This window comes from Miniopterus schreibersii (assembly GCF_964146895.1).
Source record: "Miniopterus schreibersii genome assembly, chromosome: 11".
Taxonomy (NCBI): domain Eukaryota; kingdom Metazoa; phylum Chordata; class Mammalia; order Chiroptera; family Miniopteridae; genus Miniopterus; species Miniopterus schreibersii.
The window spans coordinates 2,994,572-3,008,097 of NC_138111.1; the positions used below are offsets into that span (position 1 = coordinate 2,994,572).

General features: G+C 54.7%; 1 protein-coding gene across 2 annotated transcripts in view; it reads right to left on the minus strand.

Moving 5' to 3' along the window:
- Positions 1 to 4,451: 4,451 nt before the first annotated feature.
- The window catches only part of RAPGEF1 (Rap guanine nucleotide exchange factor 1), a 118,442-nt gene continuing 109,367 nt past the window's right edge, over positions 4,452 to 13,526 (minus strand). The window contains exons 17-25 of one of the 2 annotated variants that reach the window (XM_081150513.1): positions 13,045 to 13,137; positions 12,053 to 12,238; positions 11,289 to 11,373; positions 11,091 to 11,185; positions 9,776 to 9,854; positions 9,536 to 9,637; positions 8,753 to 8,850; positions 7,580 to 7,708; positions 4,452 to 7,046 (exon numbers count right to left, since the gene is read on the minus strand). In XM_081150513.1, the coding sequence (XP_081006639.1) occupies positions 6,896 to 7,046; positions 7,580 to 7,708; positions 8,753 to 8,850; positions 9,536 to 9,637; positions 9,776 to 9,854; positions 11,091 to 11,185; positions 11,289 to 11,373; positions 12,053 to 12,238; positions 13,045 to 13,137 (1,018 nt within the window). In that variant the 3' untranslated portion in view covers positions 4,452 to 6,895. The remainder of the gene's footprint in view (positions 7,047 to 7,579; positions 7,709 to 8,752; positions 8,851 to 9,535; positions 9,638 to 9,775; positions 9,855 to 11,090; positions 11,186 to 11,288; positions 11,374 to 12,052; positions 12,239 to 13,044; positions 13,138 to 13,526) is intronic. The other variant, XM_081150512.1, reaches the window with a different exon arrangement.

Below are 13,526 nucleotides of genomic sequence, written 5' to 3' on the forward strand. Positions count from 1 at the left end.
AGGCGCACGTAGCTTCCGGCGTCTTGCTTCTTGGACACCCAGGTTTCGGGGTTCACCCGTGTTGCGGCAGGTCAGTTTCATTGTCCAATAGACTGCAGGAGATCCCACGCCCGTGCAACCCTTCCCTGGCCGAGGGACACGCGGGCGAGCGCTTCCCTGGCTGTCAGAACAGTGACGCCGCTGCGCCCGCCGTTTCTGCTCCAGCCCTTCCCGTCCCCTCCGGCGCTCCAGCGACACCTCCAGCGACACTGGGACTCCCCGTCTGTCTCCTCCTGCCTTCCGGTTTCGCCCGTCCTCCCTCCCTTCATGCTTCATCCCACCCGTAACTCCGTCCACCTCCACTAATTCTACTCCACACATTCCCCGAGTTCTTCCGAGTTAGTGCACTTTTGGCTCCAGAATTCCCCTTCGCTCTCTTTTCACATTTTCCAGTCGTTGGCCTCAAGCCTCCATCGCGTCTCACTCCTAGGGGCAGAGCACCTGTGTGCTTCCAACGACACCTGGAAACTCCCAAATCCCGGCCCCTGTGGGTCTGAGTCTGTCTGTTCTCTCTGGTCTTTTTCTGTTCACGCTTCTGGTCTCCTCCTGTTCGTGGTTGTTTTTAATTGTATGTGAAAAATCAAAGACGCAACGGGGCCTCGGAAGATGTCCGCCTCCTCCAGTGAGGCTTTGCGGTTGCTCCTGGCAGGTGCCTGGACACCTGCAGCCACCTGGACACCTGGACGGTGCCTCCGGGGTGAGCTCTGGGCTTTTTCTATGTATTTTTAACCTGGCTTTTGTCAAAAGTGCTGCAGAGCCTCTCATTTTTGAGTCGTCTTGTCATTTCTGAACGTTTGGTAGAAACAGGACTGTTGTGTCTGCGGCATCCTGGGCTGCTTTTGGTCTCGGGTCACGTGGGCTTTGTAAGATGAGTTCAGAAGTGCTCCCTCCTCTTGTTTTTTGCAGAGAGGCTGAGAAGGGCTGGTGGTGTTCGGTCTTCTTTGAATGTTTGGTCGAATTAACCAGTGAAGCTGTCTGGTCCTGGGCTTTTGTTTGTTGGAAAGTGTTTTTTTTTTAAAAATATATTTTTATTGATTTCAAAGAGAGAGAAAAGGAGAGAGAGAGAAACATCGATGATGAGAGAACCATTGATTGGCTGCCTCCTGCACACTCCCCACCGGGGATCGAGCCCGCAACCCGGCATTTGCCCTGACCGGGAATCGAGCGGCGATCTCCTGGATCCTAGGCCGATGCTCAACCACTGAGACATGCCAGCCAGACTGTTGGAAAGTTTTTGATTACTGATTCAAGCTCCTTACTAGTAACTGATCTGTTCAGGTTTTCTATTTCTTCTTGATTCAGTCTTGGTAGTTGTAGGTTTCTAGGTGTTTATCCGTTTGTTTCAGGTTGTCAGATTTGTTTGGCGCGTAATTGTTCAGTGGTCCCATAGCGTTTCTGTGGCATCAGCTGTAACGTCGCTTTCACTTCTGATTTTTTGAATTTTCTCTTTTTCTCTTGGTGAGCCGAGCTAAAGGTTTGTCCATTTGCTTATCGTTTTAAAGAACCAGCTCTTCATTCCATTGATCTTTTCTGTTGTCTCTCGAGTCTCTATTTCATTTGTTTCTGATCTCTGTTCCCTCCTTCCACTAACCTGGGGCCCTGTGCGTTCTTCTAGCTCCTTGAGGTGTAAAGTTACGTTGTTTGAGATTTTTGTTTCTCACCGTAGGCGCTTATCACTATGAACTTCCCTCTTAGGACTGCTTTTGCTGCATCCTGTTAGTGCTGGTATTTCCATTTTCTTTGGTTTCAGGGTATTTACTTCTCCTCTGACCCATTGGTTGTTTGGCAGTATGTTGTTTAATCTCCAGCTGTTAATGTGCTTTCTAGTTTTCCTGTAATTCACTTCTGGTTTCCTATAGTCGTGTCAGAAAAGATGCTTGATGGGACTTCAGTCTTCTCAAATTTATTAAGACTTGTTTTGTGGCCTACCCTGGGGTTTATCCTGGAGAATATTCCTTACGTGCCTGAGCAGGATGTGTATCGCTGGTTTTGGATGGAGTGTTCTGTATCTCTCTGTGAAGTCCATCCGGTCTAATGTGTCGGTGAAGGCCAATGGTTCCTTGCTTTTTCTGTCTTGATGACGTATCCATCGATGCAAGTGGGGTATTTAAGTCCCCTACTATTACCACATTCTGTCCGTTTCTCCCTTTAGGTCTGTTAGTTTGCTTTATAAATTTAGGTGCTCCTATATTAGATACATATTTACCAATGTTATATTCTCTTGTTGGATTATCATTTTTTTCTATAAAGGTCTCACATATCTTTTGTTGGGTTTATTTCTGGTGCCATAAGACTTGTGATGCCAGTATAAACAGAATCCTTTGAGAACTGTTTCCTAATTGGTGACTGTATATAGGAATGTTTTTCCTTGTTTATCTGGCTGTACAGCTGAACACGGGTGGATTTTCCATAATCCCATAGCTACTTTTTTCTTTTCTTGCAGCACTGGCTAGGCTCTCCAGCACAATGAACAGACATGCTGACAGTGGGATCCTTACCGTGTTCTGATTTTAAAGGAAATGCTTTGATTATTTCAACATTGAGTATAATGTTTGCGTAAGATTTTGGAAAGTTACTATTACCAGATTAAGGAGGTTTTCGATTTCTAGTTAAGAATTTTTTAAAATAAAAATTGAGTAGGTGTTGCATTTTCAGCAAAGGCCTTCCTGACCACTGAGGTGATTGCAGGTGTTGAGTCTGTTAATCTGCGTTTGGGAGAGGCTAGGCCATGCATGAGAACTTATACACTCCGAGACCTCAGCAGCTTGGTTAGCACAGGTTCCTTTTCTCTTTCTGTAAAGTCCAGTGTGGGCAGTGGGGTGATCCTGTCTGGCTCCCTCCACGTGGGCTCCGCTTGTGAACCCCTGGAGTCTGTTGTCTGGGGAAGAGGAACACCCGGTTTTCGTTTATTTTGTTCTTTAGATTCTACATATCAGTGAAATCATATGGTATTTGTCTTTCTCACTTATTTCACTCAAGACAACGGACCCTCTAGGTCCATCCATGCTGTCAAAAATGGTAAGGTTTCATTCTTTTTCACAGTCCAGTAATACTCCATTGCATGTATGTACCACAGCTTTTTTATCCACTCGTCTACTGATGGGCGCTTGTTGCACCCAAATCTTGGCTGTTGTCAATAATGCTGCAATGAACATAGGGGTGCAGATACTCTTTTGAATTAATGTTTCGGATTCCTTCAGATATTTGCCTAGAAGTGGAATCAATGGGTCATGAGGCAGTTCTACGTTTAATTTCTTGAGGGGATATCCATCCCCTTCTGCCAGAACCACCTAACAGTAGCCAGCAAGTCTGGGGACTAGGATGAATGACCATGCCCTTAGTGAGCACTAGAAGGGGGCACCCAAATTGGGGTCTAGAGTACGTTCACCAACTTACTACTGTCACTCCATCCTTGCATTGGAGGGCAAGCCAATTGCAGGGTCAGGGAGTGCGGATTTTTATGCAGTGCTGGTTTGGGGCTGTTAAAGGTTACTTTAGAATTTTTGCATCAGTACCCACCTATAATTTTCTTGCATGTCTGTGTCTGGATTTTATGTCAGGTTGTATTCTACTCATGAAGTGGGTTGAGAAGTGTTTCCCTTCTGTTCTCGGGGGTGCTTGGGCAAGACTGACACTATCTGTCTGGTATAAATTACCTGTAAAGCCTGTCTAGACCTGATGTTTGAAAGTGATTTCAAACCAGAGTTAATTTCTTTGATGTCAAGTGCCTCTTCTTTGTAGCACTTATCATGCTTGTAACATTTCACTTGTGATTTTTAAATTGAGGATTAAATGAGGTAAAGCTGTTTGCAAAGTGCTTGGAACCCAATTCATGCTCAGTAGGTAATAACAGTGTTAACAGCTGACCAGGCCCTGTCATAGGGAGTAACTCACTGAGCCTCCGCAGACCTTACAAGGTAGAAGCTGGTATCACTTCCACTTCCAGATGGAGCAACTGCGGAGAGGAGAGGGCACCGCTTACCATGGTCACCTGGCTCGTCAGCTGGGAGCCAGGAGCAGAGCCCTTCTTAGCCAGAGCCTATTTCTACAGCATGTGACAAGCATGCAGGTCAGGAATGACCCAAACCCGGCCTCACCGGTTCCTAAGTGATACACCCCCAGTGAACGAGAGTGGCAGTCTACATGAGTGAGGGGTCTGCCTCTCATCCACCTGGGGGGACACCAAATCGCCACTGCACCCCAGAAGCCTGGCCTTGTGCCACCCACAGACTTGGATCCTAGGTTGTGGCTAAGCAAGCAGCTCCCAAAGCCCTCGAGGGTGGGGCGGGAGCCAGGCCTCTGGAAGCAGCTGGTGCTGGGGACGCGGACCCCTCTGTGGAACCACCCCAACAGCAGCCCCATCCGAGCAGAGGCACCGAAGAGGAGGCGCCCAAACCATCCCCACAACACGTGTGCCCAGGCTGCCCTCTGTTTATTCACCGTTCGTGTAGAAGTTGCAGGTCTGAGATGTCTGCAGGGAGATGCCGCCACAGCCCGGTTATTGGGGGTACATATTACAGTGTAACACTGGGGGCGGGGGTGGGGGCAGGGGCAGGGGCAGGGCAGGGCGGTGCTTCTCAGAATCAGGGTTTAGTTCATACATGGCGCCAGTCTGCCCTCTCCTTGGCTCTACCCCACCTGCAGGGACCCAAACCGTACTGGTCGTGTCTATCTGTCCTAAAGATCGATTCCCACACCCTGCCCCCAAGACAGACAACTCACGGCCACGCTTGGTTCCGGCATGGGGTTCAGCAACTCCCCAAGCTAAGAGGGTGTCTTAATGAGACATGGGTGGGGAAACCCATCATCAATAAGTTAACACACACATTGCACCTGCTTTCCTCACACTGGGGCCACCGGACACACCAGCCCCTTGTCCACCTGCACTGCTTGTCTGGTGTCTGGCACCTCTGCTCAGAGCACCGAGGGCTTGGGGAGGGGAGGGTTGGGCAGGACCACTTCTAAACGGAGGGCAGGTGGAGCCCCACCCCCACCAGCTCATGACTGAGAACCAGGATGACAGGCCGCAGATACGCATCTGTCTGAGAGGGGCTGGGTGTCTGAGGCTAAGTATTTGCCTGTGCAACGGAGGGAGACTGGGGGCTCTCCAAATGCAGAGGGAACCACAGTTCCCATAACACAGAGGCCCCGAGGGCCCAGTGGCATTGGCAGAGCTGGGGGCCAGGGAAGACTGACATGAAGACTGAGGACCACAGGCACAGACTAAACCCACCCCACACGCAGCACTGTCAGTAAACAGCAACTCAACACACACTCCTTAAATAATAAAGTGACGTGCTCCACTTGCAGCCGGCAGGATCGCTGCCAGGGGGACGTGACTGACATTTCATAGCCACTCCCTCTGTGTATAGGACAAATGAGGGAAAAGACCAGCCCTACTTTTCTTCTGGGTAAAAGCTTATCAAAACCCATGAAGGACTCAACGTGACAGGATTGTTTCTTAATAAACAAAATCTAAATAATCAACAGATGTTGCTTTCTGCTTTTCTTTGTTCTGGGCTAAGCACAGTTAGGTCCTGGAGTCTGCATGACCAGGTGCCAACCCCGGGACAGGTGCACCCTCCACCACGCACAACAGGACGCAGAGGGCAGGCCTGCCGGAGCCCACAGCAGGCGGGAGCTCCAGCCGGGCACCCGTGTGTGGGGCCCTGCAGCCTGGCCTCAGATTGTCAACCTCAGCAGCAAGCGTGGTTTGGACAGGGGAAGCACCTGTTCCTGAGACGCTTTCCGGAGATGCCCCATGGGCAGAGGGTGTGGCTGGTCAGCCCTAGGTCCCTGGCCTCTCAGGCACACTGTCCTTCCCAGTGGAGAGCCAACAGTATTGGTGGACAGGTCTCATGAGCAGGAGAAAGAGCCTCTGTCACCCATCAGGATGGAGCAAAGTAGGAGGGGAGCCCGTGGGGCGGGAGGAGACAGGAGATGGAATTTAAGGCACACAGCAAGCGACAGAGGAGGGACCACCAACAGAAATGCCCCTCCACTCTCCCCTCTCTCTGGATTAACTCACCCAAGAGCTATGGGCCCAGCTCAGCTGAAATGCATTTCTTGGATGGTAAAGGCCTCTCGCTCCAACCTCTTCTTCCCAGCTCCCCACAGTGCCAGGTGATGGGAGTGTGCCAGAGGTTGGGTGGGAGAGATAAGGGGCACAAAGGTGGCAGACGCTGCTACTTACTGCTCACGGCCCAGGAGGGGGCCCTGGGGTTTTAGCAGGCAGCAGGGCAGTGCCAAGGGCAGTACCGTGACAGGAGCGCCAGAGCTCCAGGCTGCCGAGAGGCCACCTGTCGTACCTTCCAGGCCAGGTGAGCAGCTCACCATCCTCTACTTTAAAAAGCAGGGCTGGGAAGTAAAAGCAGCCCCCTACCCCCAGTCTTCTCTGCTCTCTGCCTACCAAGCTAAATGTCCCGTGCACTCAAGGTCACCGGGAGTGCAGCCCCCATGAGGGTCCTTGAGCCTTCACTCATTTCAGCAGATCCAGGACCCTGGAAGTCAGGGAGCGGTGAAGATTCCGCTGCTCCTTGGTCTACTCCTAGGCTGGAGGGGGAGCGGAAGGGACAGGGAGAGGGAAGACAGACGTGAAAGCAGAAACCAAACGAGAAAACCACCGGTTCACAATCAGCAATGAGACCTGCCTGCTGGCTCTGCGCTGGGCTGTGGGCTCCGCTCATGGGGGGAGGGAGCAGGAGGGTGCCCAGGCTATGGGCTCCTGCCACGCCGGGCCCTGTGGCTGAGACCAGAACAGGTGCTGCCGCCACATAACAGGTCCAAAGTCCCTTCCGGTCTGGGAGCCACACTCTGAGCCTCTCTCGAGCGTTCTCCTTGCTCACAGCACCTGCTCCTAGGTCTTCTCTTCCCGGTCTGTTTTTCGCCTTGTTATGTTCCTGGGTTTGATTTTCAGAGAGAGTTCCCATAGGGCCTCCTCGGCCAGGTGGTCACTGAAGTCGTTGAAGAAGTTTATGATGTCGTCATTTCTCCGGATGTCATAATGCCTGGTGGGGAAAGGCAGGCAGCTGGTGAGAGTCCAGGACCTCTCGAAGGTGACCCATTACCACCCAGCAAACAGCTGTGGCAGGGGCCACTGCTGCCCACGGTCTACAGGGGAGGGTAGAAGTGCTGAGACGAGGCCTCAAACTGGGCCCTAAGTTCGTGCTCTGCTTCTTGCAAGGTCTCCCTGAGCAGCACCCCTGTAGCTGGGCTCCCTCTACAAGGTGCTCCAGGGAGCTCCGGCTCCTCAGGCCCCACTGCATGCCCCTGGCCCACCCCCACTGCTCTGAGGTCCGGCGGGCCAGGGTTTGCCAAATTCCTCCTTGCAGCAAGACCAGCTATCAGCTTCCTTGTATGGGCAATGGGGATGAGCTGGCTGCCTGCCACCTGTGGTGGCCGTGGGCCACACTGTGCTGAGCCCCTCACACACACTTCTGTCCTGCTGACAGTCTGGACAAGCAGGTGCTGAATCCCCACTGGTCCTTATCACCTCCCACCTCTGCTCAGGTCCCAGGAGCTGAGGGTCAGGAGCACTCACGCCTGCTGGAAGCATCGCATGCTGTCCAGGATGTTGAACTGCTGCCACCGTTTGGAAAAATTCACCTTGCCGTCAATATAGTCTGGGTTCCCTAGGTGCACGAAGGTGAGGTCCTGCAGGATGAGCCCCCTGGGAGGGTGGAGAGACCAGTTACCTTCCGGGGGTGACTCAGAGGTGGTGGTTTTCAGGCAAGTCGGCTGGGCCACCAGGACGAGTCAGTGCGGACTCGGCCTAGGCCTTTGGGCTGTGCCTGAGGAGCTACCAAAGCCACCAGCACTTCCGGGATGTGTTTGTTTTTTCCAGTGTGAAGTCCCAGCTCCCAAGCCCTGGGTCCCCGGGAAAGCCAGCTCAGGGCCCAAGGAGCGTCCAATGCCTGCCTACTACAGAAGCCCTCGGTGACAGTCCCAGCATGCATAGGACTATCAGGGAAGTGGTTGCTGCACCAAAAGCCAGCAGAGTTGTGGGTTTGCTGATGTAAAATTCATAAATGAACAGGAAAAAATAAAACCCCAAACTGGGAGTTGGGCAGACGGAGCCCTTCTTCGTAACAGGTGTGGGAAAGTGCCTCTGAATACAGAGGACATGAAGCCACATGACCAGTGATGGCAGTTCCTGCACCCGGGAGGCCCAGCTGGAGGGCCCCGGGACACCGTCAGAGCCCACACCAAAGGGGTGTTAGTGCTCAGTGAGGCCGGAAGGCTGGGAAGCAAGAAGAGGAATCAGCTGTCCCATCTGTGTCTCTGAGAGACGTCCCATCAGACACCCAGCCCTGGGACAGTGCCGACTGACTCTTCCATCCCTTTTAGAGATTCCAGTGTCCACTACCATACTAAGGGCTCTGATAAGACCTGCAACCAAAAAGCCTGTTTAGCTATGATTTTCTGTTAGTTCCTATGATTACTGACCACGGGATGCTTTCCCAGGAAACATCTATTTACTCCATTCCAGGGCCCATACTGGGGGACACACTCTCTGAGCTGCTTCACACCAAGTGCTCTCAGGGTTCCTGATGTGATTCAGGGCTCTCGGGTGGCTGTAACGTGCAGCCGAGTTTGAGGACTGCTGGAAGTACACGTCTTGGTTGGAAACCCTTAAGCACGACTCTCTCAAGGAGCCTGCTATAGCATCCCCAGAGCAACTGAGGGGCACACCCAGGCAGGAAGCTCTACTCACAGGTAAGGGATGCACGGCGGCTCCACCTCCGAGAGGGCGGCCCGGTAGGCACGGAAGGAGGACGAGCTGTCAATCAGCGTGCAGTACTCAGCCAGGCCCTGGGAGGGGTAGCGGAGTCCGTGAGCACTGCGACAATGCTGGGCGCTGAGCCCCGGCCCCTCCTCACCGACCAACTCATCACCCACCCTCTGCCAGTGCGCGAGGATACCCACACATACTGACCCAGAACCGGACGTGGTCTCTGCCCCAGCCCAGTAAGGAGACCAGGCCTTTTGGGGCCAACCATCTATGGCACTGCTTGTGCCCGCTAGGGCCAGATTCTTCCTGATTGGTGGCTCAACAGACACGTAACCTGGAGCTCAGGCTCCCACATGGCCTGGCCCTGCGCTGCAGCCCAGAGAGCGTCTCCCGCTCCCTGAGGCCCATCTTCCTCCCTTTGGCACTTACCCTGAAGAAAAAGGCCCAACAACGTGTCTGCCTGTGCACAGCACACCCCCAGGGCCTAACATGGCCCCTGCCCAAAGCAGGCATTCTAGAGGCACAGGCCGAGGGCAGGAAGGACCAGGTGAAGTTGTGACGGGCCTGTGGCGCAGGCAGCGGGACGCTGTGACGTGACCCCCCAGCACCACCCACGCCCTTCGGGGCCCAATGACTGCAGATTAAGACAGGAGACTGAGGCGGGCGGGATTGGGCTGTCCCAGCCACACAGCAGGGCGGTGGCAGATCAGGGGCCTGAGCCCAGGTCCCCATTCCTGTGCTGAGCACGTGCTCCCCACCACTCACTTCTGAGGTCTGCTTCTGCCACTCTAGCCTGCGGATGGGCGCCGAGTCCAGCGCCGAGAGGATGGCCAGGTAGGAATTGAAGTTGTTGAGCTTTCGTAAATGCTGCAAAGAGGCGAGGTGGCCATGAGGACTGGGGCGGGCAGGCCTGGGGCCTCCCCACCTCCCACCTCCTACCTCCCACCTCCAACCTCCCTGGGCAGGGCCTGAGGGAGCAGGCTCTGGGGAGGGCGCCATGGTTACCTTCATGATCTTGATAAACTTCAAGAGCAGCCGCTCCCTATCCTGGGCCTTTTCCTGTAACATGATTATTGAGCGGACCCTGCACAGACCAAAGGGAAGGAGAGAGCTGAGTGGACTGCACTCCCTTCAAGTGCAGTGTGGTCCTGGTGGAGATGGGCCAGCTGGAAGCATCTGTGGCTTGTAGTGAGTGCGGGGGCTTGGGAGGCACCAACTGCAGCCCTTGTCTTGGCTCTCAAGGAGCTCACAGAATCCCAGAGGGAGGCAAGAGGTCACAAAGGTATCTGGTGGCTGGTGCCAAACACCAGGATGGGGACCTCTGACTGTGCAGGGTTTGGAGGACCAGAGCAGAACTTTCCTGACAAGTGCTGACCCCAAGCACCACTGAGATGGAAGCACTCCTGCATGGCGTTAGGACTAGCTTGGGAGAGGAGCAGGCACGTGGGTTAAGAGACCACCTTGCCAGACACGAGGAGGGCATCCGCTGTCAGTCACTGGGAGGAAGTGCTCCTCTGCTCTGCCTCTTCTCCCCGTTACAGGGTGCCTGCACTGATCTGCCTTGAGGACTGTGGCTCTGCAGGGGCCCCAACTACACCGCCTCCTAGGCAGACCCCCCCCCAAGGGTATGCCCGGAGCCCTATGTGCCCACCATGGGGCTGGGTCTGAGACCAGGCTCAGGGCCATGTGTGGCTACAAACGACCGTGTGCTCTGTTGGGGAGAAAGGCAGGAAAAGCTGAGAATGACCCATTTCTCGCCAACAAGCAGCCCTTGGAGCATTTGAAAAATATTAGACGTCCCCCTTGCTGGCAGCAATGGGTTGTGTGTGGGGTGGGGCACAGTTGCCATGCCCTGACCGTGCTGCCTCTTTGATGCTGAGAGGCTGTGGGCACTTCTGAGTCACACCTCAAAGAGCCAACAGTTCTGTTATATGGAATATTATAAATACACTTTTGGGCTCTATTTTGCTTTAAGGGCTAAAGATTACATGAAAGTATTGACAGCTACCACTCCTTTGCTATTCTCTTTTGGGCAGAGTCAGTGTGAGGATAAGCCCTAAGGCTGCCCACATGAGTGGGGAGGCTGGCAAGGACCAGAGCGGGAAAGTGAACGTCACCCCTCACCTATGGCAGACAGTGTCAACCAATCCCGGACCCTCCCCTGCGGGGCCTGACCCCTCCACCAGCCCTCTGCTCTGGGTGCCCGTTTCAGCGCCCACAGGGCCTCAGGAGCTGGGCAGGGTGAAGGGCCCCTCCTGCCTGTCGCAGGAGCTCTCTGTGGGAGACAGCGGCACGAGGGTGGGGGGTGTGGGGGCCTCACCAGTAGGACATGTTGTTGAAGTGCTCCGTGAACTGGGTCAGGTTGGGGCTCTTCTCCTCGTTCTGTTCTTTAGCCCAAAGCAGAACCTCAGGGATCTGAAAGAGGAAGCAGGCTGAGTTGGGCTGGGCCCTCTGGCTCTCCTGCAGTGGGGCAGTTCACCAGGCAGAGCCGGCCCTCCCAGCAGCCCCCATGGCATACCTCTATTTTATAAAAGAGCTCAGCATCCAGCAGGGTCAGCTGCTCAGCTATCTCATGGCTGTGAAAGTCATGCAGGGTCCCCGGCCTGGAAGACAGACGCGTGAGATGAGTGGACAAGGATGGTGGGAGCTGAGCAGGCCACAGAACTGAGACTGGAGGGAGTGACCACCTCCACAGTAGAACACGGGCTCCTGCCTAGGACCACGGTGCCAGCCCCTTTCTGAGCCCATGGACAGCTCAGCTGCCCGAGAACTGAGGGCCCAGGGGAGCAGAGATGGGTGCCATATGAACGAAGGTGGAAATGGTCACTAACAAACCATCTATGGCTGGAGTAGAGAGAGCAGGCAACAGACTGGAACCTACATATAGGGTCTTGGGAACATTCAGGATGGCACAGCATAGCAGGGCTGGGTGAGAATTAACAGCAGCCACATTAGTGCGGGGAAGAAAATTAGGAGCTGACCATAGCCTGAAGCACGTTCACCTGCCTCTTATCCTGGTAATCCCCACACGCCCTGGTGCCCCACTTCCTGGTAAAAAGGGGACTCATCATACAACAGAACCCTGGGTAAGAGGCCCGGTGCCCAGGGAACCTGCTGGGCTGTCCCCGAGCCACCTCGCCAGAGGGCCTGGCAGAACTGGACGTGCGGCTGTGGGCTGGGAGGCGCACTGAGGAAACGGGAAGCAGAGGCAGCTGCTGGGCTCAGCTCTTGCCAGAGGAGGCAGGGGCTGGAGGTGCCATGGACAGATGGCGGGCGGCTCACCTGGCTGCTACCCCCCTGGCTGCCAGGGGCTGGTCGGAGTTGGCACATCTGAGCAGCTTCTTCTGGTCCACCTTGTCCAGGATGTTCTTCCGGAGCACACGGGCCAGGCTGAGCTCCCCGTTGCATACCAGGCGAAAGACCAGTTCCATCAGCAGCTTTAAGATCTCTTCTGTCAACTCCACTAGGCTACAGGGCCAAGGCCAAGAGGTGAGGGGTAGGAACACAAGGACAGGAAGAGGATTGCTGCCACTGGGTCCAGAGCCACCTCAAGATACCCAAGGGCCCTGCGGCAGCCATCAGCAGAGCTGGGAAACCTCTTATGGGCTGAGAGCAAGAAAAGGACCTGGGATAGCTGCTAACATCCTCACGAGTGCTGGGGGTGACCCCAGTGGTAATAAGTGACGACTGTCCTCTCAGCAAACACTTGCTGGCCCTGGAGACTGAGCCAGGGCCGTGGAGACAAATCCCACTGAAATCCTGCTCTGGAGGAGCTCCAGGTTCTGCAGAGTAAGGAGTCACTGAGAGGTCCTGGCCCTCAGACTAGAGGCCCACAGGACCCCAGACCCGCCCATGCACAGCACTCTCCAGGCGTGGAGGTTTCACAGCTATGTGTCACTGGTTAAGGCTATCCGCTAACAAAGGAAAGCACCTTCAAGGCAGGGCCTGGGTGGTTTCCTTCCCCAGCCTAGGAAAGGGCTGGCTTGATGAGTATTTGTTAAATAATGGAAATGGAGAGGCCATATCAGCACAGCATGGAGGGCTGAGGAGGGTGGCGAGGGATAGTTCCCACCAGGAAATCAGGGTGTGCGCCAGCGTGGGTCTTCGGGGATGGGTTATTTTACCCAGGGTCATGTTAGAGCAGGCTGGAGTGAGCATGATCCAGAACAGTGGGCGAGAAGCTGGTGGGACGTGATGGGATGCCCCGAGCTCAGCGGGGAGGCCTGCACCCTGCAGGGATCCAAGACCCTGGGGAGGGCGGGGGCCACACTTACCAGAGCTCATCCACCACCCGCACCAGCACGAAGAACGTGTTCTTGCTAACGCGCTTCTTGAATGTATCAGCGAAGGGAGAGAACTTCTCGTATGTGGAGTGCGGGTTAAAGACAGCGTTCTTAATGGGGGGATGGGAGGATGTGAGCGGGAAGGCCGCCTTCTGCCAGCTACCACTTATTGAGTGCCACGATGTGTCAGGGAGCCTGGATGAGGCCCTGCCACCCGAGAGCGAGGGCACGGGGATGGCAGAGGCCTTAAAGTGGGCTCAGTATAGACCTGACTGTCCTCAGCCACCACCCTCTTCTGCTCGCAGGTCCATCCCCACTGCACTGCCCAGGTGGTTCATCTGAGGTTCCTGCTAGACTTTCTATAATGCCAAGGCCTGCCTGCTGAGCACCAAGTAGAGAACGGGGGTCGGGTCACAAATCACACGCCCTGACCCCCATGTCCCAGGTAGGCGCACAGCCGAGGTGGCTTCCTG